Genomic DNA, 27211 nt, shown 5'->3' with positions numbered 1-27211 from the left:
AACTGAGTAACATTTGGGCATCCCCAAACATCATTTCATTTTCCGGAGACATGTCCCCTCCTCATGTAACCGATGGGTCAATCTAGCTTTAGTGGAGTTATAGAACTCCCACAGCACACTCTCTAGAAGTTCTTGTCTGATTCAAAATTTCCGTAGCAATTTCTGGAGATAGTTTTTAGTTAATTCCTGAAAATGGATTTGATCAAATTCCTACTGATATTTTGTGGCATCATTGATACAAATATTTAGAGCAGACTATGACGATTTTTGTTTTGTTTGTGTTGAAGAAATTCCAGCGAAATATTTGATGGAGTTTCAAACATTCCCAGTTCCTCCTGAAAACTTTTGCGATAATACATAATGTTTGCTGTTCAACCATTTATATTCTACAAATAGCTGAGGGAATTTGAATAACTTCACTGGTTGTATAGGTAAGTTTGGTCTATTTTGACCAAAATAGTCTCTAAAATTTCCTTTTTACAGGCTCCAACGAGAGAGAGACTATAAAGGGATCTCTCCAGGAATTAATCTAGAGATTTCTCTACCTATTTGCCAGAAATTCTGGCAGATTTTTCAGATGATGCTTAGAAGAATTTGCTCCATCCTTAGAACTCCAAAACTATTACCTCCAGTAATTTCCTCTTGTATTATTTTGATTTTTTTCTTCCAAAACAACCCTAGAATTTCCTCCAGATTTGTTTTTACTAACCCTTCAACCGAATTCACCAGTTGTTACTCTAGGAGATCTTAAAAAAAAACTATTGTTTATATCAGAGTACAGTACTGACCCGACTTTGTCAGCCCCCGATTTTGTCTGCCCCCGATTTTGTCAGCTTTTTGACCCGATTTTGTCAGCCTATTTTAAATTTGTCAGAAAATTGTTATCACGTTTAAATTAAAACTGATGATGATGTTTAATGTCATGCACGCATGGGCGTTGCCAGAGGGGGCAATGGGAAATATTATCAATATAAGGGAGGGGGGAGCCTCTGATAAAAAAAAACTGGCTACGCCCATGTCCATTTCCCTCTTAAAAGTCCATGTAACCATGTACCACGTCAAAATTTGAAAAACAGGAACAAAATAATACGACCCGATTTTGTCAGGTTCCCCATTTTGCCAGCCTAAAATTCATCGAGGGGCTGACAAAATCGGGTCCTTACTGTATTTGAAAAGCTGTTAGGTATATCAGCTTTAAATCTTAAAGTTTCCACAAAAGAGGAAAGGGAATTATGACTTTACCTAGTTTAAATATATAACGTGTGCATACGTTGAATTTCTTCAAGTCGAGTCTAGTACACGACCTGAAAACGGCCTTACAGTTGAGGTTGAATTACGCTTATCTCTCAAATGATATAAATTACAGTGGAATTAGAATTATTATTTTCAAAGAACAATTTGAACAATATTGTTTTGTCTAGGAATTATTTCAGCATGACATCCAAGTATTACTCCTGCAGTCGTTACCAACCCTGAATGATGAATGTTGAAAAGCTTCCTTCGTCTTGTGTTAACGATTGACATGAAAATGAGGGGGTAACCAAAACGGCATCGTTAACAAAACCTAGTTTTGAAACCCTTACGCCTATATTTGGCGTTTGTAATTTGTTGCCGATACGATAATAGTCGAATGGTGCCGAAGCCGTAAGTCTCCGTACTCAATTTTTGGTAGTGTCAACTCAAAAATTAGGTAGAATGTTTTTTTTTCGTGTAGTGATGCAGACCGATTATGTTACGATAGGAATGACGTCACATGTTTACAGCCAAATTTGATGTTTACATTGCTACTGAAGAGATCGAACGAAGATTTATTCTTATCTCTTCTATTGAGTGACGATCAAATTATCAAATCCATTTCCACCGATAATTCAAACCCTAGGTCGCGATATACATGTTACATTCTGAGACAGAGACTCGACAATACTTATCTCCTTTTGGGACCAAAATGATCCATTCCCTTATTAGTCCGCAAAACAGCGTTGCCAGTAATGGTTATTTTACGGTAACATCGGCACCTTCCGGACTCTGCTGTCATTTTAAATTTTCATCGATTCGCACCAAATTTTTGGAAGCACAAAGACCATAAAAGAGTAGAAGGAAACTTAAAAGAATCCCATTGTCACATCTTTTCTTAGGTTACATCGAGGATAACATAGGCCTCTGCCCCTTTTTTTTTGGGATTTTGACGTTTACTGGTTTTGTTGTTTACTAATTTCATGGAAGAGTGAAAGAGAGAGAAGGATTTTTGTGCAGAGCCCCATAGTGGTTTTCACGCCCAATGGTATGGGTACGGCTAATATATTAACATCCCATTAAAAAATATGAAATTTCCATTAAAAATGCAAAATTTGCCAGCAAAGAAACAAGGGTAAAATCAACAGAAAAGTTAAAAATTTACATAAAAAAATAAAGAAGTGCATAGAAAAAACAAAATTTTCCATAAATAAAACAATTTTGAGCAATAAGTAGATTCAAAAGTGCAGTAGAATCGACAATAATCTCACTAAAAAATATCGAATTTTACATTTAAAAACCTCAAAATGTCCCTATTTTCTTCACAAAAAGCAAGAAATAATTATAAATTTTCCACAAAAAAGCCAAAATTTGCAATAAATAAATAATAATTCGCCCACAATAAATCAAAAATTTTCATTCATAAAATCAAAAAGAGCAATAGCAGTAAATGCAAAGTTGCAATAAACAAACCCAACTGAGCAATTCAAAATGACAATCAATACATGAAAATTTTGTAGAAAATTCCAATATTTAAGTAAAACTTTCCATAAAAATAACGTAATTTTCCAATAATGAGTAATAACACAGCGCAACAAAAATGACATTTGTGCGTGTCTCAAGGATCAAATTATGTGTCTCTAGTAGATTTGGAATGGCTGAATCTGATGCCGTTCACAGAAATTTCCCAGCACGTCACAATTTTTAGCTACAGGTCGCCAAAGTTGTATAAAACATTGGTTTTATTGATGTTTACCTAAAATTTGAAGCATATTTTATCAAACTTTTTTGTGATCTTATCAACTAAGCATGCAAAAGAGGACTTAAACTTTCGTTTTAGATATATTTTGGTTGAAATTTCACGATCAAATTTAGATTAAACCGATCTTTTTCAACATGCTTGCAGTCTCCATACAAAATTCTTCGTTTCTCTTATATGGCAAAATACAATACTTTTCTAAACCATCAAAAAATAACTTTTCCGCTCCAAAAATATTATGAACTTTGATGATAAGTACTATTATACACATAAAGTTTGAATTCTGTGACAAATTATGCAAATAAATTGCCTTACAAGCTGGCAAACTTGCATGCAAGTTGGCTGAAATAGTCAATTTTTGCATTTTCAACAACCAATATCTCAAAAACTAGACGTGCTATGATATTTCTGTAAACGGCAATGGATTCAGCAACCCTTAATTGAGAAAATAGAGGTATTTTGATGCTGGAGACAAAAACGTGTTCCGCAGTGTAATGTGTGTTTTTTTGTATAATAGGTTTCTCTACTGAGCTAGTGGCGAGTAATTTTAAACATAATACGGACTCATAATACGGAAATTCACATTCATCTTTGGTGTAACTGCTCACAGCAGTTGCAGAAATGTGTATACTTCGATTGATGAGTTTTTTCCTAAATATATTTTTTTATTTGCATACGAACATAACGCTTTTTAAAGTATCTTCTAATAGGTTCATTTTTAGATCTAATGGGTTGTCTCAGTACTACAAATATGGTTAAGCATGTTGTAACGCTACTTTTGTATCTCATCACCCACTTCATGCAACTACGTCAGCGGTCTAACAACACTTAGCGCGCTCGGCAAAGTTCCATCATGCCGCATAAAGTGTTGCCACAAATGATGCTTAGTTTGTAAACACCAGTTCCCTGGCTGGTGGGGCATGAGAGCATAAGCTTCTACCATCAATGTAGTTGGACATAACCCAAGCAGTGACATAAGTGTTCCTAATATTGGAAGATTAGATATCCCATGTTCCATGTTTCATTTCAACTTTACCGAAATAATTAAAATTGTAGCGCCGAACGATAGGTTGTATTGAAAAACATTTTTTTGTGATTTTTAGAAACCTTGCCTCCCCTAATGTATGATTTTTTGTATGAAACATTATTTTTTTCTACATGGCGAGAAATATTTTTTCAAACCCAGCCAATCTCCCCGCTCTCCCGTCCCCTAAATTCTTACGTAATTAATTATCGAACTCTAAAATGGAATTACTATATCTACATATGACGACTAATTAGCTCCAATTGTGAAAACAATGCTTCTGTTTGACTGGAAATTTATGAAATCCATTACACACATTATTACTCATTATTGGAAAATTACGTTATTTTTATGGAAAGTTTTACATAAATATTGGAATTTTCTACAACATTTTCATGTATTGATTGTCATTTTGAATTGCTCAGTTGGGTTTGTTTATTGCAACTTTGCATTTACTGCTGATTTTTTGAATGGAAATTTTTGATTTATTGTGGGCGAATTATTATTTATTTATTGCAAATGTTGGCTTTTTTTGTGGAAAATTTATAAATATTTCTTGCTTTTCGTGAAGAAAATAGGGAAATTTTGAGGTTTTTAAATGTAAAATTCGATATTTTTTTAGTGAGATTATTGTCGATTCTACTGCACTTTTGAATCTATTTATTGCTCAAAATTGCTTTATTTATGGAAAATTTGGTTTTTTCTTTGCACTTGTTTATTTTTTTATGTAAATTTTTAACTTTTCTGTTGATTTTACCCTTGTTTCTTTGCTGGCAAATTTTGCATTTTTTATGGAAATTTTATATTTTTTTATGGAACGATTAATTGTCTGCCGCAGTAGCGCAACCAGGATTTGGTTCTAGGGGGGGTTTTGTAAATTTTAAAATATATTTGAGAAGAGTTGAAGAATTAAAGTATTAAAGAATTAAAGTATTAATCCACATCTACATAATCTCAAAATTATCATAAGTTCCAAATGGGTCCGAAATGATTCAATCGGCAGCTAAATACTTCAAGAGCATTCGAAAATTTTCCTCCTCTCTAATAATCTTTAAAGATCAAAGAATTGGTATACTCTAAAGGTCGCCAAATTTGGCAAAATGCTTGAGTAACTATAAGAATTTTGATATTTCCGATGCTGCAGCAATGAAAAGGTTCTGAAGGTTTGGCAAACTGTGGACTAGACTGGCCCAGCTCAGTATGGGAGAAAAATAAAGTTGTATGATTCCACGGGGCACCCCTCAAGATTATTTCTTGGGGTTAGAGGAAGCCTTTCTGAGAAATTCAGCTCATTTGGTCGTTCCATGAGCTGGCGCATTTGAATTGAAATTAATATGGGATTTTCAGCTCAAACATATGGGCAACAGCACATCATCTACTGTTTGATTCAGGAAAATTGATGATCGCGTTCAATTGGACCCAGAATGTCAAAAACACTACTTGATGTAATAACGAAGAATATTGTAGAAGATTGTACCATGATCAAAATTGATAAAGTTGGTGTTTTTACCATCTGAAGTTTATCATGCATTACTGCTTGTATTTCTTCAACATAGCTTGGAGGTAGCCACTAAGCGCATCATAGCCACCTATGACGCTGGGCGAGCTGAAGCACATGTCGCATGCATATAAGTAACTGTACTGGAGTGCTGATCTAAGCCTAACTTTCAACAACTGAAAGAGTAATGAAAATGAGATTAAATCCAGATACAACCTTCTGCAATTATGTTCATTAGGGTATCAACTAGTGTATTTGTCATTCTGGGCTTATTTGAACGCGAACAATTAGTATACGGAACGAAACAGTGACATAGGACCAATTTTCAATATATTTTAGACGAATATCCCATACAAACTTCAAATCGAATGCGCCAGCTGGTGGAGCAACCAATTGAGTTGAAATTTTTAGAGAGCGTTTTTCTTACCCTAAGGCTCATATCTAGGGGGTGCCCCGTTGAGTTTTACAACTTTTTTGTTTAAGGGCCAGTCTACTGTGGACACAACGCCTTCTGTTTGTTTTTAAAAGAGGCTTGAAATGTCGCAGATGTTTTTATAAAACTCCCTGAAAAGTTTATGAATTTAAAAAATGAAACCTAGATCAAAATATATGTGAAAATCATTCACATTCCTAGTGTTCCCACGAATCAAACTAAGTTACTGCTCTGTGTTGAATTTCTAAAAGATACTCGGCAACCCTTAATTTTTTTCAGCTCTGGGGGGGGGGGGGGTTTCGACCCCCAAAACCCCCCCTTGGTTGCGCCACTGGTCTGCCGTATGGGTACCCTAGTGTAGATGTAGTTGTGAACCTTAGAGGAAAACAATATGCACTCAGCCTCGAAAAACACGCAGAAAACGGGTTTAAATTTTTCAAATTGGGTAATATTTCCATATGCATTTTGGTGAGTCTGGAAAGCGTGTGCAAGTTTCTTTGAGGAAATCAAAAACAAACTGTGTATGACGAGCGTATGCTAGTCTACGTGTGTTCAAATGTCACTAAGCTCTATAGTCATGACTAATGACGGATTCGCGTCTCACCTATCGAGAATCGTATCGGGTTAGATATTTTTTTAATATCTCAAGGCATATAATAACATCGTGCATGCCAAGATACACGATGCGTAAATGATCTTTTGGCAAATTAAGCTCTCAGTCACTAACTTTGGAAGTACACATAGAACACAGGGCCGAGATCTGCTATGGATCCATATCTGGTTACAATATGCGTTTTATTGCTTCTTGTTGCAAAAATACTTTGCCATGCTCCATGGTGTTTTTTTAAATAAAGTGTTCAAATTGTTGAATTTGGCATGTATATAAACGTTCAATACTTACTGGTTCGCTGTGTCCGGTATCATGGGAGAGTATGTGCTGCATTTTAGGCTCCGCTTCTTGGTGCGCAACCGCGGCTGCTACTTCCTCGACGGCACGCTGCACTGCTTCGTCGTCGACCGTTGGCAGAGCGGTGGATTGAGGACTGTTACTGAAAGAGATAAACTTTTTAACCGATTTTCCAAAGTCGATCGATCGAAGTGTTCCACTTACGAGATGGTAGCCTCCTCAGTGTAGTCTCGTGTAGCTTCCGTGTCCTTTTGGGTTTCCAATTCGATTTGCTTCTGAGTTTGTGGCTGTTCAGAAATCGGTATCTGGGTTTGTACCTGTGGCTGTTGTTGCTGAGGCTGCTGCTGCTGAAGCGGCTGTGATTGCTGTGGCTGGGGCTGTTGCGACGGTTGTTGCTGCTGAATCTGCTGCTGCTGTTGTTGTTGTTGCTTATAGGCAGCTTCCATCTTCTTGGCCTCCAAGCGCAGTTTTTCTTCGCGAATCTTTTCCCGCTCCTGAGCTCGTTGCTCCTTGCGCTGTTTTTCAGCAAGCCTTTGACGTTCCTTTTCACTGACCTTGCGTTCGATTTCCATGCGATACTTGTCGAGGATTGCAGATTCAGCATCTTCCGTCATAGCGAGCATTGAACCTGGAGTTTCATCCTTCGAGCGAAGCGCTTGAATGTAATCGTCCATCAGTTGGGATAGTTTTGTGGAGAGTTCCGGGTACCGCTTCAGCATCGACATGGATTGATTGACGGCACGGTCAATGTCAACGAGACGTTCGAGAGTTCGTGGTCGCTCAGAGGCCGCCGCTTCCAGTCCACCAGCACCTCCGGATCCTAGCAAATGACGATAGTGGGACAGAGCATGGGCACGATCCTTGTGAAGAGCGCGCAGCAGTTTTTGGAGACATTTCTCAACACGATGAGCCTGAAATTGTTTCAATTTTAGATTACTGAATAAAAGCTTTTGAAGTGACAGAAGCCTTACATTTGGTGGTTGTTCAGTGAGTGCTTGTGTGTAGCACGTCATAGCTTCCCGTTTGCGCTGGTTGATGTGGGCTAGTACACGCTGTTGATGCATTGCCGCCAACTGGTGCTTCTCGGAGTTGCCTTCCTCTTCCAGTGCCTGCACAGAAGTCTAAAAGGTTACAAATACATTCGGACGTTCATTACAAACTGTTGAAACTCATGTCAATGTTTTCGAATAACTATTTCTATCATTCCGGCTGCTACAGTGGTATTTTCAAACTAGTGCATTCAACTACTAGGAAAAAATTTCAACTACGGACGGGTATTAGGTGTTGGAAAATCTATGACATGATTTTGCATCAGAATGAAGGTCTTTAGTTACCTGGAACCTTGCGGTCATGCGTTGCTTGAAGGTTTGAGCTGTTTTCGGGTCAGCTAGGCGCATGTCTTGGTACTTCTCCTCCAGGTCGGACCAGTCCTTCATCACTCTAGTGACCTTCTCACGGTGGCTTTCTTCGAGCCGTTGTTGCGCTTCCTGAAATTCAGCGTGCAAACTCTACGAACAGTATATATTACAACGAACTTATCCTACAAACCTTGAAGCTCTGATGTTCGTAGCGTGGGTCGAAGTGAGTGAAGTATGGATCGGGAGTTGGAATGGCGGTTATTGGTGTTGTTGGGATCTCGGTTTGCTTTTCGGTGGTGCTGGAAGCCGTTGTTGTGTAGATGTCTTTCTTGTCTTTAGCGAAAAGTGGCATAGGTGTGCTGAAGCTATCCCATGCTGCCGACCCAGTATCCGGTTCTTTGTCAGCGTCAAAGTCTTCTTCAGAGTCGTACTCATCATCGTCGCTCTCAATTGGTTCATCACCCAGCATATCTTCATCCTCATCATCATCGATATCGTCTTCGTCATCATCATCTTCGGAGTTGTCAGCGTCGGCATCATCTAATGCTGGAAGAACTTCGCTTTCCTGTGGCAGCACCGGAAGGTCGGTCTTTTTCACTTTCATCGGAACTGTAAGAATATGGAGCAAAGGAAAAATCTCATTAGTACGATTACGATCAGAACGGTCAGACGACATTAAACGGTAAAATGTTACGCATTAATCAGTTTCTCATTTACTTTTGCGCGTTTCCGCTTTCCTTCCCGCACAAGCCACCGGTGCTCCATCAATCTCATTCTAAATAAACTTTTGCTGCCGAAGGCAATCTGTGAATGTAACCAATAGAAACCTCGAACAACCCGCATCCCTGAAGGTTCGCATATTGCTTTCTCATGCTTCGCGTGGAACGACTCAATGAACCCTTGGCTCAATAATGACCACAATAAAAATGTCAAGAACATTAATCGTTACCGTCAGGACGGCAAAAGTCCAACATTCTGACTGAATGTTGCTCTTTTCGTTTCGGAACAGCTCAACGTTTAGCAGTATCAACTAAAAAGTAAAAGTAACCTGGGTGAGGACGTCGAAGAATTCAATGAACAACTTTATTGAGCACTGGAATAAGAAAGTTTTTCGATAGTTTCTGATAACGCTAGAAATGTTTTTCGATTTAAGTATAGCAAGGTTTGTATCAATATGGTTGTCTTTTCTTTTTTGGAGAACTAATATGGTTTCCCTCAGTATTATATCTTCTCACAAGCAAAACATTTCAATCGGTAATTTTAGTAAAAGAATCCATATCCATCATAGATGGGATACAAATCTTCGGCTTCCCTAGTGAACTATTGCCACATCCAACGCGCATTTGTAAACCTCTGAACCTAGAACATTGTTATTGCTTCGATTCGACGAGCTCTAGGTTAAATTTTCCTCAATCTCGGTCACAAAAAATTGCCACATGGAACGAAAGAAAGAACATGTTTATCGGTCTCCTGGACAAAATGACGCCGAACAAAAAAAAAATCCACTTCAACAAACACCACGTTCCATCGAGCGACGAAAGCTTTGTTGAAAATTTGGCAGCAACCGCAATCAGTGCGGCAAAAGCGCGGGGCTCTGTAGGGAAAATGAAAAAAAAAAAAATGGTTGCAGCGGAAAGCCATTTGTTATTATCACCTTCTACGCTCTCGGAAACTGCATAGCAGACTTCCTTTTGTGCGGGGCCAAAGCGTGTTGATAACTTTTTTACGACCGCGAGAGCGAACCCAGACCAAGCTCTGCAGTTACCTATAGGAATATCCGGCCTGTGTGGTGTGTGGTGGCCTCCTTTCCATGGATGGGCACAAATCGATGAAGGCTCACTCACAGTTCTCACAGTACTTCACCTCAGCCAGCAGTTCGCAAAAGGGTAGCACAGCTGCGGGATACTTATTTAGTGGAGTGTTGTTGGTAGCTGAATTGGCACAGTATCATCGAACGGGTGGATGGACGGTTACGTTGGTTGTGACGTACCTACCAGTTTGCTTCGTGTGTTCAGTTGGGTAGTGGAAATGATAATGCATCTTCACTTTATGAATTTTATAGTGTAACGTGTAGTGGATGGGAACGAACTTAAGGTGAAGGTGAATTGAAGCCAAATCTTAAATTTTCTAGAACACAATTTTGCAGAACAAAATGTTCGTTCAAACTGGACTTGATTGGCCACTCGCTGATCGAGACTAATTGATCACGGGGTAATTTACGGCGTCGACAACATTAGACTATTATCGGCAACCAAATTTCAAACGTCAAATTCTAACAAAACACACCAATGAAGACGTTCAGATGATTTTTTGTTCTGTCAGCTTCCCGCTGACGAGATTTCCGAGGCTGAGCAAACAATTTCGACAGAGATGTCATCAATTTAAATGAATACGCTTCAAAATGCAGCTAATTTTGAGCTGCCGAACAGATTCGCTTGTAGTTTTCAAGGGAAAGCTGCCGAAGAAAACAAGGTAGGCTATACAACGTTCTCTAGGGTCAGGTATACCCTACCTCATCGAAAAGCACTTCGGTTGGACCTTGTGTGGTTCGATGTCCCGAAATTCCGGTGATTCGGTAACCTGCCAGTTGTCTACTACCGACACCCTGCTAGACTCCCCAGAACCGACAATTTCGCCTTGGGAGAGTCGGAGTCTATTGCCGAATGTCGATTCCTTGGTTTAGAACGCCGCCTTGAACGAGATACCAACGTCCCAATCAGCCCGTCTTCAAACTGTCAAGCACCACGGAGACGAGGGTAACATTGGCGGAGGTCATAGCATGCTACTAGCAAAGCAACGCAATGAATCTGAGGAATAACATCAGATTGGATACAATGGTAAAGTGGCAGCAGGAGTTGATTAATTCGGACAAAGGAAGGTGGACCCACAGGCTCATTTCTAACATGTCGATGTGGAAGACTAAATAAAACATGGAGAAGATAACTTCTTCCTGACCCAGTTTTTGGTCAGATCATGGATGCTTCCGGAAATATCTGCACAGATTCGGACACGCAGAGTCCGGCCCGTCCAAATGTCGCGGAGACACTGGAGCATGTTATATTCGACAGCCCTCGATTCAGAGATATAAGAAGCGAGATGATGTCAGAAACCGCAAGCGTCTTAAATCCGGACAACATCGTGCAGAACAGGTGCCAGCATGAAAGCAGAATGCGGTGAACAAAGTCGTTGCAAAGATACTGGCGTGAAGACCAGAGAGCTCCGGGCCGCGGGCGGAGTCTGGGACTGGATCGAATAGAGCGGGCGTAGCATAGTATGGGTTTTAAGCCATCGGGGCGCCTGCAATTTGGAAGTCATCCTTCAACCGGAATTGTAGAAATGTCTCTGGTACCTGCCCGACCAACATCGAGTCGGAGAAGGCAGAATCCACTGAGTAATTCGCGAAACAGCACCGACAAATGATCGTCGGGCGCCTGTGAACCGGAAGCTTCCCTCCACGCCGGAAACGCCGCACCGACCTCAGCATCTGCCCGGATATCATTGGTTCGGAAGATCTTTCGCCGCCGGGGAAATCTTCTTCGGAGTAGGATAGATCCCCCGCCGGGAACTACTCTGAGTAGTATCACCGGCATGAGTCGTCGGAGCACCAGTGAACCGGAAGTCATCCTTCAACCAGATTCGCTGGACGTGTCAACCAGGAGAGCTCGAAATGCAGCAGCGAAGAACGAGTCGTCGTAGAGTATTGAAGTGTACATGAGCGTCCATTAAAAATCGACAGGGTTCTGTCAAGCCCCGGCGAGATTTTCAACCACTAATTGGACAAAACGAGCAGTCGCAGAAACATTGTAGAAATGTCGTAGTGAACAGCGTTTTTACGCCATTAAGCTTCAACAGCGAACTAGCCTAACAGCTAGAGGCTGAGACAGACAAAGTACATAAACACAGCCCTCCTCCGATGAAGTTGCGTGATGTTGTTCTGGGGGAGATCAAGGAAAAGGAGCAGTAGGGAAAGTTTTCAAGTGGTTAAGCACGCCTAACGTGAGTCCCAAAACCACACCAACAAACAACAGGCCAGGGTTTAGAAGTATTTTTGTACCCTACTATAAATAAATTAAAAAAAAAATCCATTGTTGGTCCGTCGCACAGTGCGTTGCTGCATAGACAAAAATCAAATTTCAAGTTATTTTATTGGGCGATAATAAGTATCCACAAGTGTCAACTAGTACGGAGAGTGTTGAAACCAATTTATTAAATCAAAATCTAGAAGAGAACATGACTAAAAGTTGGTAAAGTATATTTGATGGGATAAGAAAACCAATTTTAACTTTGAATATATGAAATCGATACGTTGAGTTGGCTATGAAATTAAACATATGAAATACTAACATGTAACTTTGATTATCAATACAAAAAAGTTCCACCGAGTTCCACCCTAAATCACGCACAGACATGTTTCTTAGAGTGTCCTCCAAGAGGTCTGAAAAATACAGCTGCTACTCCCTGCAACTCTTCGAGATTTTTGACAATTTTTTAGGTATACTCCCAAACAAGCCCAAGTATGAAAATTAGTTGGAATGAAATTTATATGGATGGGCCTAAGTGGTTCTGCACCCTATTCACTGCATTTTGATTTCACTAGTTTTTGGAGGAAACCCTGCTCGAGGTGTCCGGTCATGATGATTTTCCTATGAGAATCCACTAAATAAATCCATACATTAACTTCAACTCGTATAATTTCAGAAAAGAATATTTGGAAAAATAGACGAAACTACTAAAGGAATTTCTCAGAAAATACAAAGCGGGAGTTTTTGTCGACTAATAAGGCTTAACATTCAAGGAATTTCGGCATGGCCAATAGACTGATGCAAATTTTGAAATTTTTGCTCTCCTATTCTTAAACGGTGTGAAATATAATATAAATCATTCTCCAAAAATTTTAAGTGTTTTTGAGGAAATTTGGTTGTGCACACATCATTTGAAGTTTATATGAAAATTACTATGAAAAAGACAAACCTTTTGTATTCAGTCCTCTAATTGCTCGTAATAATAATTTAGGGAAAAGTGAACAAACTCTTCTCATGTGAAATCTTCCCAGCTACAACTTTGCCAAAGACCATATTTTGATGGAATGTAAGGATAATTTGTTATTATTGATAACAAAGTCTAAACGTTGCTGAGATGATTATTCAATTACTGTCAGAGAAACACTGCTGTTTTGCTGTAGAACATATATTCTCGAATATCTTATATTCTAATTGAAAGCTCATTTGAGCGAGGATCATTTGAAATGTTGTACTAGAGCACAACGTCTAAATTCACATTATTTTATTACCTAATCTATTTTAAGATCTGATCCTAAGCTGTCTCTTTGCGCTTTCTACTTTTGGCAGGTAGAAGAGCATGCAGGGATGCTTTCTCAGTCCAAGAGAGGTCCAATCGTTCATAGCCGTTTTGTCGATTGCCGTGTTAATCCGGGTGCAGTTGAGCTTTCGCTCAGAGAAATGTTAGATGTCAGTCCGCTTTTATACGGCCGTTATGTTGCACGGATGGGCTCGTGTTGTTCTTGAGCGGACTGACAAAGTTTTTTGTTGAGAGGGCTGGGAATCAAACCCATGACCATCCGCTTATAAAGCGAACGTGTAGCCAACTATGACACGTTGCCCCCGTAACTGCTGTAGAACATAGTAGCCTGGATTATGTTGATCTATTCTACCCGCCAACAGCACCACTGTTGCCTGCCGGGCAGTTGGTTGAGCATGCAAAATGCATACCCAGTAGAGTGATGCAAATTTTGAAATTTTGGCTCCCCTAGGCAATTTTGGCTCTAGTACAACATTTCAAATGATCCTCGCTCAAATGAGCTTTCAATTAGAATATAAGATATTCGAGAATATATGTTCTACAGCAAAACAGCAGTGTTTCTCTGACAGTAATTGAATAATCATCTCAGCAACGTTTAGACTTTGTTATCAATAATAACAAATTTATGGCAAATAGCATCCTCCCAAAGTTTGAAGAGATTCGGAAGAAATTTGACTGTGCACACGCCATTTGAAGTTTATATGGAGATTACTATGGAAAACGCCAATCTTTTGTGTTCAGCCCTCTATCTCTTCTTCATAATATTTTATCGAAAAGTGAACACACTCATATCATGTGAGAACTTCCTAGCTACAACTTTGCCGAAGACCACTTTTTGATTGGACGTCAGGATAAATTGTTATTCATCATCATAAAGTTGGTTTGCATGTAGCAGGCTTCACCAACTGTTCGGCAGGCAACAGTGGAGCTCCTGGCGGGAAGAATAAATCAAAGTAATCCAGGCTACTATGTTCTACAGCAAAAAAGCAGTGTTGCTCTTGAAGTAATTGAACAATCATCTCAGCATGATATAGACTTTGTTATCAATAATAACAAATTATCCTTACGTCCCATCAAAATGTGGTCTTCAGCAAAGTTGTAGCTGGGAAGTTTTCACATGAGATGAGTGTGTTCACTTTTCCATAAAATATTATGACAAAGAGATAGAGGGCTGAACACAAAAGATTGGCGTTTTCCATAGTTATCTCCATATAAACTTCAAATGGCGTGTGCACAGTCAAACTTCTTCCGAATCACTTCAAATTTTGGGAGCATCATTTTCATCATAATTGATATCGTTTAAGCATAGGGGAGCAAAAACTTCAAAATTTGCATCAGTCTAATACCCAGTTTATGATTATGAATAGCCATTTATCCTGACGTCCAATCAAAATGTGGTCTTCAGCAAAGTTGTAGCTGGAAGGATTTCACATAAGAAGATTGTGTTTACTTACTCACAAAAACAAAAGCCGAGTATCAGTCGCTTCACAGCTAAGCTATCAAAAATCGTTTTAATTTGTTGTAAATTTTCGTTCGTATTTATTTTACTGTTGTTATTTTATTGCTTATGTGTTATTTCGTCGGTGAATCGTGAAGTTTACCCAAAAACGTTACTTTAAACGCCGTTAGATCAATTATAATTTCTACTGCATCTCCGAGTTCGAGTTTACATCCATCAGCGACTGCTACTGCTACCCACAAGTATGGAGAAAAAACAATGCGGAGCTTGTCAGCTGGAGGTGAATGAAATCGAGCCTTTGCGCTGTGGTTTCTGTGATGTTTATTTCCACATCGGACAGCAGTGTTGTGGACAGTGAATCAAATTATCATCAAAACAGACGAAAAACAAACAACAAAGCAAGCTTGCTCACAACCGTTTGTCACAACTGTTGCGGATAAGGACACAATTAAAAGCAGAATTGTCATGACAATCACAGAGCGCAATATTGTTGCAACCTTTTCAACTCGCGATTAATCAGTAATTTTAAACACAAAACCAAATTTGTTTTATGGATGCTGTTTGATAAAGTGTCAATGTTTACCAACACGGAGAAAGTTCTCGAAAATTGCAAAGCGAAGCCCAGAAAATCGCCGCGCACGTGGTGATCGATCTTTGTCATATTCTGTTCAGGTGATGACAAACTCATGTTGCGGAATAAAATTGTTGCAACAAGAATAGGAGGTGACAATGTCTTTGTTGCTGCGTGTTGGGTGACAATTTATTCACTGGTTGTGGATTCAACCTCAGTCGCCCCAGCAGAGATCTGTTCTCTCAAGGCAAGGCAATGTTTGTGTGCCAGATTTTTCGTGATGAACTGAACTGTAGAAGTGTGAAATCGTACATTGCCGATATCCGTGCACCGGTCACCTCTTCGTCGCCTGGCTTGCAAACTCACGTTCAACAATTGTCCAAACTGATCGAAACCTTGAACGAAAAAGTTGATTGCTACATCACCAAAAACGTGAATGCAGACCGTCCTCCGGTTCGCTTGCAGGATGTTGGCGGCTGGCCGCGACTTGGACTCAAACGTCGTCGTGGTAATGACAACCTACCGATTACTACGACTGCTGATCGTGGGACTAGTAACATTGATCTCAGCGATCTGTCCGTGGATCGCCTGACACCGGTAATTTTGCCACCGAAGTTTTGGTTGTATCTTTCCGGTTTTCACCCGCAAGTGACTGAGGACGACGTACAAAAAATTGCATCCCGATGTCTGCAGCTTACTACTCCTGCTGATGTGGTGCGTTTAGTTCCCAAGGGTGCAGAAGTCGCCAGGTTGACATTTGTATCGTTCAAAGTTGGTCTGGACCCATCATTAAAGGATCTCGCACTCAATGCCTCCACCTGGCCTAGTGGAATACTATTCCGGGCATTTATCGACCAAACAAAAAACCGAGTTACGACGAGCAACACAGGTCAACCCAATGCAGATTTGACAAACGTTTGATGCTTTCTCATCTGGACGGTGGAGACTCTAGGGTTAACTCCATTAATTTCAACTATTCTACGATTTATCATACGGATGGTGGAAACCCTAGGGTTTCCACCAGAGGCGAGTATCGCAATGACGTTCCAATTGATTCGTCTCGTGATGCTGTTTCCCCATTGCAGATTCCAATCGACGACTATCGCTCCATGTGGATATATTACCAAAACGTGCGTGGGCTGCGCACTAAAATCGATGCACTGTACTGTAACGCCATTGACTGCAATTATGACGTAATCATTCTGATCGAAACAGGACTTGACGCAGCTATCAACTCTGTACAGCGTTTTGGAGATAATTTTAATGTGTTTCGCTGTGATCGAAATGCCAAGAATAGTACCAAATCGAGCTTTGGAGGAGTTCTTATTGCCGTTCATCGCCGTTTTTCCAGCTCCAGCATCAGCATTACCACTGGTGAATCGCTTGAACAGGTTTGCGTGTCTGTACTGGTAGGCAACCAACGGATACTCCTGTGCGCAATTTACATTCCACCAGACAAAAGCAAGGATGTCAACGTTATGGATGAGCACATTGAATCGGTTCGTGAACTACGAAACTTAAGCAGTGGTAATGACTATCTGCTGGTTTTTGGCGACTACAATCAGCCTGAATTATGCTGGAAGCGGTGTGGCGATGAAATTCGTCCCACTAATAGTGGATCTATATCAGCGGCTAGTTCATCGCTAATTGATGGCATGGATTTCTGCAATCTTCATCAGATGAACATCGAGCGCAACCACCTGAATCGGACTCTAGATTTGGTTTTCACCTCTTTGGAATTATCACCCGAAATAATGTTCCGTCGCACCGCTTTTACCAACTGATCAGCATCATCCTCCATTGGAGCTTGACCTAATGCTACCTAATGGAGTCAATAATGTGCCCATCGTCAGCAATGCAACTGGGGAATTGGATTTTACGAAGATCGATTTTGAGGCTCTCTCGCTTTTCCTGTCCGAAACTGTTTGGCATGTTCTTCTGGACGGGTTGACGGCCGACAATATGGCTGAAACATTCTGCTCCGTCATAGCGAATTGGTTGAACACAAATGTTCCAACTCGACGCCCTGCGGCCTCTCCGGTATGGGGCACTCCAATTTTGAGAAACCTGAAACGACGTCGCAATGCTCAACGTAGACTCCGTCGCCACCAATCGCTTGAAAATATACGCAGTTTTCATCGCGCCTGTGATGAGTATCGGGAACTCAATTCGTCTCTTTACAAGTCATATGTGTTGCGAGTACAATCAAACCTTCAGCGAAATCCAAAACAGTTTTGGAACTACGTGAATTCCAAAAGGAAAAGCTCGACCATACCGATGAGTGTTTTCCTGAACGATTCCGTTTCCTCGTCACCGTTGGAGAAATGTGAACTTTTTGCCGCCCACTTCTCATCTGTATTCGATGCGAAACCCGCATCCCCATCTGAGGTGGATTCTGCTGTATCAGATGTCCCTAGGGACCTTTTAGATCTGGATATTTTCCAAATTACGCCTGCCATGGTCTCGCAAGCTGCCAAAAAATTGAAATGCACATTTTCACCTGGTCCGGACGGTATTCCTTCAGCCGTATATTGTCGATGCATGAGCGCTTTGGCTGAGCCACTATGCCGGATTTTCAATCAATTTTGTTGATTCGACTTTCCCCGCGATCATTCCTGGTTCCGGATCATAAAAAAGGCGAGAAACGGAATGTAATTAACTATAGAGGTATCACTAGCCTTTCTGCTGCATCGAAGTTGTTCGAGATGATCGTGAGCGATGTTATATTGGCGCAAGCCAAAGGCTATATTTCCATTGATCAGCATGGCTTCATGCCTGGACGTTCAGTGACAACGAATCTGCTTGACTTTTCAACGACCTGCTTTGAACAATTGGAAAATGGTGCTCAAGTCGACGTGATTTATACTGATCTTAAAGCAGCGTTCGATACAATTAACCACGACATTCTGCTGGCGAAAATATCCAAACTAGGCGCGTCGAATCGACTATCATCATGGTTACTCTCTTATTTAACCGGAAGAACGCTGCGAGTCAAGGTTGATTCCTGTATGTCGTCGAGCTTTACAAGTATGTCTGGAGTGCCGCAGGGTAGTAACCTGGGTCCACTCCTGTTTCTTTTATTTTTCAACGACGTGATGCTGCTTCTAGGGCATGGTTGCAGGCTTGCATATGCTGACGATCTTAAGTTGTACTTTGTCGTACGCACAGTGGAAGACTGCGTTCGTCTACAAGCCTTGTTGGATATGTTTGTTGATTGGTGTAGACGGAACCGTATGACGCTGAGTGTACCCATATGTATAATTGTGTCGTTCTATCGAATAACTCGACCGATTATGCACAATTATGTTGTAAATGACGTCGTTCTTAAGAGAGCCGATAGTTTTTGCGATTTGGGAGTCTTGCTGTACCACAAGCTCACGTTTAATCTGCATCGATCCAATGTAATTGCGAAAGCTAACCGTCAGCTGGGATTTATAGCAAAAATCTCCCGGGATTTCACTGATCCGCATTGTCTGAAAGCTCTTTATTGCTCACTCATACGACCTATTTTAGAGAGTGCCGCTGTAGTGTGGACCCCTTATCAACTATCGTGGAGCTTGAGGTTAGAAAGCGTGCAACGGAAGTTTATGCGACTAGCACTGCGGAACCTTCCTTGGCGTGATCCGCTGAATCTGCCGCCATATCCGGATCGCTGTAGGCTGCTTGATTTGGATACGCTGGATCGTCGACGAAAAACCCAACAAGTTGCTTTTATAGCCAAACTCATGAACGGCGAAGTTGACTGCTCCCGATTGCTCTCGATGCTGAATTTCCGTGTCGCTCCAAGGGTTCTACGTGGCGGCGCCCTTCTGCAGCAAAGATTTCATCGTACTGCTTTTGGAAGTAACGAGCCTTTTACGTCGATGATCCGTTTATTTTCTATGTTTGAAGATCTCTATGACTTCGATGGTTCGTCCAACCAATTCGTTTCGCGTGTGAGGAGCTCGGACTTAATATAGGATTTAGTTTCAATTCATGTAGACAAAAGTCAGATGGATAGTATACAAATATACAAATATATACAAATATATACTTTTCCGTTAAATATTATGACGAAGAAATAGAGGGCTGAATACAAAAAGATGGCGTTTTCCATAGTAATCTCCATACAAACTTCAATTGGCCTGTAAACAGTCAAATTTCTTCCGATTAATTTCAAACTTTGAGAGGATGCTTTTGACCATAATATAAATCATTCAAGCATAGGGGAGCCAAAATTTCAAAATTTGCATCACTCTAATGGCCAAGTTTTCTTCAGATGAATGGCAGAAATTTAACCTGGTGTGAAAAAGTTTAACAAAATCGACCATAGTGTTTTATTTCAGCAATAAATTCACTCTTTGATTTTGATTCAATTTCTTAAGTATTTTGGCATGAATAAATTTATTGCTATTTTAAAAGTATATTTTTCCAAGAAAACTTTTTATTTAATATATTATTTGGTTATTTCCAACAGGTTTGTATCAATTAAAAAAACTTTTCGATATTCTTCATAGAATTTTAGTATAATGAAATTCATCAAAGAATGTTGAAAGGTGGTTTCAGAACTTTTGCAAATCTCTTGGAAATTAGTCAAGTAAGATTGTGGGACTTGTTCATACTTTCAAACTGAATTACTCCTGGTGAACATCTATTCCTTCTATGTCTACTTCTTATTAGCTAATTGATTCCAGAAAATGTTCCCGAATTTACTTGAAAAATGTTACTTAATCTTTCCCAAGTTCAATTTTCTCTCGAAATTCTTCCAAAAAAACATTGATTCTGTCAAATCAATGACTGAGATATTTCACTGAATTTCTTTAAATAGTTCTTCCGCAAAGTTAATCAAAAGTCCTTAAAATATATTTCCAAAATACTTCAAAAAATTCGTCAAATATTCTTCTATGATTTTTTTATTCAGAAATTTTGCTTCATATTCCCGGATCATTCAAAAATTGGAAAAAAAAATTTGTTTTTGAAATGTCTCTTTCCTCCGAATCTTCAGAGGATTTGTTTTTGAAAACCCTAGGAAATGAGTATAGCGTTAAAAGAATCTGTAGAGAAACATGTACTAGAATAACTAGGAAGGAGGTAAAAATTAAGATATGTATTCATAAAGAAATGTGTATTGATCTTCCTTAAAACACTACTTTAGAAATAATTTTACCAATTATTGGCAGAATCCATATTCTTAGTTTGAATATTTGTGCGATACGAGGGTGGAATTGCTATAGGCCAACTGGAAGAATTCTAGAAAACCAGAAGTCAAGGAAGGATATATTTCAAGGATAATTTCGAAAGAAGATTCTGATGGCCCTTCTTGAGAAATTGGTTTTACTTGTAAATTCATTAGAGAGGTGTTAACTATTCTGTAATTTACCTCTATTATTTATTTTATTTTATTTTTACATTATTTTTCATTGTACCAATTACCATTGTTCAACCTGCTTCAACATTTTATTGTTTCTCCTTCCTTCGCATGACGCTTTGAGGAACTTCGTACAAAAATCTTAAATACTTCAAAAAGCAACATTGTAAAGAATCTAAGAAAAGGTTGTTTGGTCGAGATTCATTCCTACGTGGTTTCACAGTAAAATAATATAACTTTTGGATTTACACCCTACCATGGCAGTTAGAGAGTTGCTACTGATTTATTTCTATTAAGGGGGCAGGATCCATCATTGATTTCGGAGTTTTCAAAAGCAGTTTTTTCTTTCAAAATCAAGAAAATTTACAGGAAAATCTCTTCACTGTATTCTATTCTCTAACCGAAACACAGTGAACACATTTTCATCGAATAATTTTTAGTTTTGAACGGAAAAACTGCATTTAAAGTTATGATGATGACGATGATTACGATGACGGAGCGTTGATCGTTAATGTGTACAGAATACATACAAAAGGACATACGTGTATGGTGATACAAGTAACATTCATGTATACAAAACATTTGCGCGAACAAACGTGTATTAAAGGAGTATTGAAAATGGGGTGTGGGTTCGATTCCCTCCTCAGCCATTGTAACTTTTCGTCAGGAATGTTTCTCGGCTGTGCCACTGGAGCATGCTTGTCCGTCGTCTAGTATTAAGTTTCAGTCTGTGCAGCTAAATGGCTGAAAATGGTGTCCGTGTCTTTTATAATGAAAATTTCAAGATTCTTATACGTATGGTCAGTGTTAACCAGACTCATTTCCCCGAAATTCGAATTGTAAAGCCATGAACTGTTATAACTGTGCGTTGTATTCCTGAGATGGAGGGGGAGGTGGCTGGGCTTGAGTGTTGCTCATGGGAACCGACAGTTTCGATCTCGGTGGGCCGTAATTCAAGTTTCGGTGGCTCTCTGGGATCAAAATTGATCGATTTTGTGTGCAGTACTCAAGCTTAACCATCTGCTTTTCCATCTTAGGAGGATAGAGCATGGTTGTGGTAGTTCGTGGTTTCGTAGTTCGGAAAATGTTATTTCCGGGGAAATGAGTCTGAGCAACACTGCGTATGGTTCCTGACTCCTAAAAGTCTATCAGGAATCTCTTAACAAATTTTCAATGTAATGCAAAAGACTTACCTAAGAATTAAATTTATTAAAATCTTACATTACGAGTTTCACCAAAATACATCTTAGGTAATATTCGTAATAAATGTCGGCAATATTTTCGCGTTAAACTTATACAGTACAACAAAATAATCGATTATAGACCCTTCAAAAAAGTTTGTTTGCAATTTCTTAAGGTAGGAAAAAATTGGTTCTACTTAAATATGTTCATCATGAAACTTAGGAGTTCATACAAAATATTATCTAAGATTTTAGTTACAAATACTTACAATAAAAGTTTAATCTATTTTAACACCAATCATTTTATGTTCTAAACGACGAAGGAAAAAGAATAAGAATTTTAGTAGTGAGTCCTACAAGGACCACTCAATCTTTTCTGTGAGGTACATTGTCAACAAGTTTCAGATATTATACGATTTGTATATAGAATTTAATCTGCAATCATTCAAAAAATTACCAACAAATTCCTTTTAAACCTTCTTTAAAAAATCTAATATGAAGTGATTCGTAGAGGAATTTGTAAAGCAATATTAAGACATTCCTGGAGTAGTTTTTGTATCAAAAATTGGAGAGTGGATAAATTTTTGAATGTTATTTAAGGAAAAATCGCGAGATTACTATTTACAAAATATTAGAGTAACTTTCAGAACCTGAAAAAATACTTGATGGAACTTCTGGAGACATTTTTTGAGGAGTTCAGGAATGAACTGTGAAATCTTAATAAATCTGACAACAATTTCTTTAAAAATTTCCAAAAAGAATCGTTAGCACGGTTCAAAGAATAAAAAACATCACTGGAGATACTTAAACGAATCTCTGGTAAATTTGTTCGGAAGAACCTTAGGGAAACAATATTATAATTCTCTAAGAAATCCCTGAACAAATTACTCGGGAAATCTTTGAGTATTTTCGCGGAAGAGTTTTTGAAGGAACAGTTGAATGCATTCCGCTAGGAACATTATGGGAATGTTAAAATTCTTTAAAAATTTTCCGTTAAGCATTTTTGAAAAAATAAAAACATATATTTTTGAGAGAGTTTTATAGAAAAATGCTTCTCCTTGATTTTAGAGGAATCTAAAAAATAATTATCTTAAAAAAAAATAGATTGATCTATGAAGGACTTCTCTGAAAAATTATGAATTACATGTTCTCAATTGAGATTTTAATTGTTCATGCAATTCCTGTGGAATATAATAAGGAATCCTGACAGTAACACTTAGAAGAGCCAATCATTTTTTTTTTCATGAAGTCTGGATAACTGCGATTTTTTCAAACAATCCTGTGGAGAAACTTCAGGAAGAACTTCAAAAGCAAAGTTGAAAAAACTGTTGGCGAACTCTCTGAATAATTCATGGAATGAACCTTGCTTGGTCATCATGAAGACATTTTTGGTGAGATTCCTAGATTCTTTTTTGGATAAATCCTCAGTATTTCCTGAAAATCCGAAACACATTATCAGTGAACACAGGAGGATACATTAAACTTACAATTGAAATTTATATGTAATAATTACGTAGAAGACCTTCAAGGAGAAATTATTAAAAGAATATCTAATGCATTCTCGGGCGTAATCCTTCAGGAGATTTTTGAAACAGTTTGATAGAGATTCTTCGAGAGAATTTCTGGTGGGGTCAGTCTGGGAATGATTTTCCGTGGGAATCCTAGGACAAACTCAGTGAAAACTGTGAAAACTGATAAATGAACTCATTTAGTTCTTGGAAAAACCACTGAAAAGTAGAACAAATAATTCATTAAGAAATTCCCGTATGAATTCTTAGAGGAGTCTCTTCAAAGCACATTGATGAATACCGGAAAAAAATGTGGAAGAACCACATTCCTTGTGAGTTTTTTTGCTAGAGATCTTGAAGGATTGGATTACTTTTTGACTGCATTACAAAAGGAACGAATCTTTTTCGTTAGGCAAATTGAAATTCACGAATATCACTGATGTGCCGCAAAATGAGACAAAATTATAAATGAATAAAATCAATATAAATCTGTTAAAACTACGAAATTTGTGAATAACGTGATTATTGCGACCGAAATTACTTCTGTAAAATAAGTATTTGCTAGGCCCCCCCTAGGCCCCCTCCAGAAAAAATCCTAGCTATGCCAATGCTTTTCAAAGCGTTCAAAGTACATATATCCACAAACAAATATTACTATTCATCTTATGTATGCCGGAAGCTTCAAACAATCCAAAATCCAATGTTCGTTCAATTTCCGAGCATCAATCTACAGTAGAATAGAACCTATAGAGAACCTATAGTCAGGCTGTGATTCGTGCTGTCAGACACCAACAAACAGACTTCGTTACACGCTCTGGCTCCTTTGTAATGACTTCATATCGATAGGCATTTTTTATCCAGTCGGCCTGTATGTATAGGAGAAAGTGGTTCGAAATGTGGCTTTCAAGCATTTGTGCCGTTTTCTTTTAAAACGATCCCTTGTTTAAGGCAAACACCTCGACTAACAGTTATTTCACAATATTTGTTAGCTAAAACTCTGAAATCATTTCCCAAATTCGAGCCTTATCACAGATTTAAGATGAAGATCAAACGAAGCCATAGTTCAAATTTTCAAGATCACAAATCTAGAGAACCAAAAATCGCCATGCGCTGAAATTTTTTTCGATTGGTCACCACCAGCGATCAATCAAATTTTAATCGCAAACGGTTTTCTGGTTCCCTAAATTTGTGCTCTTATAAAGTCGAGGTTTGGCTTCGATGTATGTTTATCTTAAATCGTGTTGAAAAGTTCGTGGTAAAATGGGCCTGATTCGAAATTTCTGAATGGGTGTGGTAGAACGCCATTTATTACGAAGGGCAAAGAACCAGCAACCAAGCTCCTCCATGAATTTGATTAGTAGCAGGGAAATAGCCCATTCTGTAATAAAGATCATCGGAAAACTTATAATGCAAAAAGAGGTCAAATTTCACAGAAAAAATAAAGGAAAACTCGTCAGTTTAGCTCCATGGTTTTAGCGGCAGCTCAAGGTTAATATATTTTGACATCGTTTGGCAAATAACACAAATTGAGTGCGCCTAGAAATGATTCAATGAGTACAGTTAGCGCTCAACTTCCGAGCCGATCAGTCGATTTTATTCGTAACGGAGCGAAATTCGGAAGTCGATCACGAACTATTTCCACGTTTTTTTGTCGATCTCACACACTGTCGCTACAAGTGTCGAAGTGTAGCAATAAACCGCGTCGACGTGTTCGCGATGCCGCGCCGCGAAAATACGTTTCGCGTTGACTACTCGCAATTTCCGAAGCAACTTTCCCACGATGAAATCCATAAATTCATCGAGAAAGAACTCGGCCTCACGCGAGAAAATGTTCTTCTTCTCCAACCTAGCAGACGCCTAGGTTGCACCTTCGTAGAGGTGAACAACCTCGAGCTCGCCGAGGACATCGTACGGAAACACGATAACAAGCACGAGTTCGTGTTTGATTGCAAGGCCTACAAACTGCGTATTTCGATGGAGGACGGAGCGGTAGAAGTGCGTCTATTCGATCTCTCCAACGAAATCTCCAATAACGAGATCGTTGAGTTTCTCTCCGAATACGGTGACGTCGTCAACATTCGCGACCTCTTGTGGGACGAACGAACCGTTTTCGCCGGTATCAAGACTGGTGTGCGTATCGCTAGAATGATAGTGAAGAAAAACATCCCCTCTCTTGTGACAATTCGCGGAGAAGACACGGCCGTGGCTTACAAGGGGCAGCGGCAGACGTGCTTGCACTGCCAAGAATTCGTGCATGTCGGCATTCCGTGCGTGCAAAATAAAAAACTGCTGGTGCAAAAGCTCGCAGCAGACAAATCATATGCGAACGTTGCGAAGCAGCCAGCGCTGCAGCAAAAACCGGCAAAGCCGAACAATCCTCCTCCTAAAGTATCACAGTCACAGCCTATTGCGACAGGCACAACCCAAACCAAACCGAAAGAGAAGCGAATCGCACCACCACAACTCACAACCACGATGGCACCCCCCGCGCCTGTAACCACAGGAGCGCAACCCGTCATCCAAATTATGCCGGCATCCACACCGATCGACACCACAACACGAAGGTCAGATGGAAGTGAAACAGACTCCTCTCATGTTTCGAACAGCTCGAACTACAATCGACGTTTGCGTGTCAGAAGATCTCCACCAGGAAAGAAGATGCGACATAACGAAACCAACGAACACGCACGAGGCTCGGGGGACGATCATAAACAGTAATGGAGTACACGAGCATTAACATCGGCACCATCAATATCAACACGATCACGAACACAACAAAGCTAAACGCCCTCCACACGTTCATTCGGTCGACCGACTTGGACATCGTTTTTCTGCAGGAGGTTGAAAACGAACAACTTGCCTTACCCGGCTACAACGTCATCTGCAACGTCGATCATGCGAGAAGAGGGACAGCGATTGCTTTAAAACAGCATATCAAATTCTCTCACGTCGAGAAGAGCCTGGATGGAAGATTACTTGCCTTGCGAGTTCAAAATACCACCTTGTGTAATGTGTATGCCCCGTCGGGATCAATTCTACGTGCCGAGCGGGAACGATTTTACAATACCACCGTTGCCTACTACCTACGGCATCGCACCGACAACATCATCCTCGGTGGGGATTTCAACTGTGTGATTAGGCAGTGTGATGCAACAGGCTCCAACTCAAGCCTCGCACTCCAATCCACAGTACAGCAGCTACGCTTGCATGATGTTTGGCAACAACTTCGTTCACGTGATACGGGATACACATACATAACTCACAACTCTTCATCCAGGCTCGATCGGCTATATGTGAGTTCCGGTCTCCGAGAACGGTTGAGAACCACAGCTGTGCATGTTTGTTGCTTCTCCGACCATAAAGCTGTAACTGCGAGAATGTGCCTTCCCCTCCCTGACAGACCACCTGGTCGTGGTTTTTGGTCCCTCCGTCCCCACCTGCTAACCACCGAAAACATCGAAGAACTCCAAATTCGATGGCAATATTGGACCCGTCAGCGCCGCAATTATCAATCCTGGATGGAATGGTGGCTATCCTGTGCGAAGCCGCATATTCAATCTTTTTTCCGATGGAAATCGAAACTTGTTTTTGATGCTTTCCACCGCGAACAGCAG

The 27211-nt window shown here is 39.7% G+C and overlaps 1 protein-coding gene across 8 annotated transcripts in view; it reads right to left on the bottom strand.

Annotated features, from left to right (window-relative positions):
* The window catches only part of LOC5567168 (beta-amyloid-like protein), a 319312-nt gene that overhangs the window by 9671 nt on the left and 282430 nt on the right, over positions 1-27211 (bottom strand). For 5 of the 8 annotated variants that reach the window (XM_021854046.1, XM_021854051.1, XM_021854047.1 and 2 more), the window contains 5 exons: positions 8403-8821; positions 8189-8362; positions 7826-7975; positions 7059-7765; positions 6849-6996 (listed from right to left, as the gene is read on the bottom strand). In XM_021854046.1, the coding sequence (XP_021709738.1) occupies positions 6849-6996; positions 7059-7765; positions 7826-7975; positions 8189-8362; positions 8403-8821 (1598 nt within the window). The remainder of the gene's footprint in view (positions 1-6848; positions 6997-7058; positions 7766-7825; positions 7976-8188; positions 8363-8402; positions 8822-27211) is intronic. The other 3 variants (XM_021854052.1, XM_021854053.1, XM_021854054.1) reach the window with 3 other exon arrangements.

The sequence above is a fragment of the Aedes aegypti genome, chromosome 3 (assembly GCF_002204515.2).
Source record: "Aedes aegypti strain LVP_AGWG chromosome 3, AaegL5.0 Primary Assembly, whole genome shotgun sequence".
NCBI lineage: Eukaryota > Metazoa > Arthropoda > Insecta > Diptera > Culicidae > Aedes > Aedes aegypti.
Note: the sequence above shows the minus strand (reverse complement) of the source record. Positions and strands in the feature narration are given on the sequence as shown.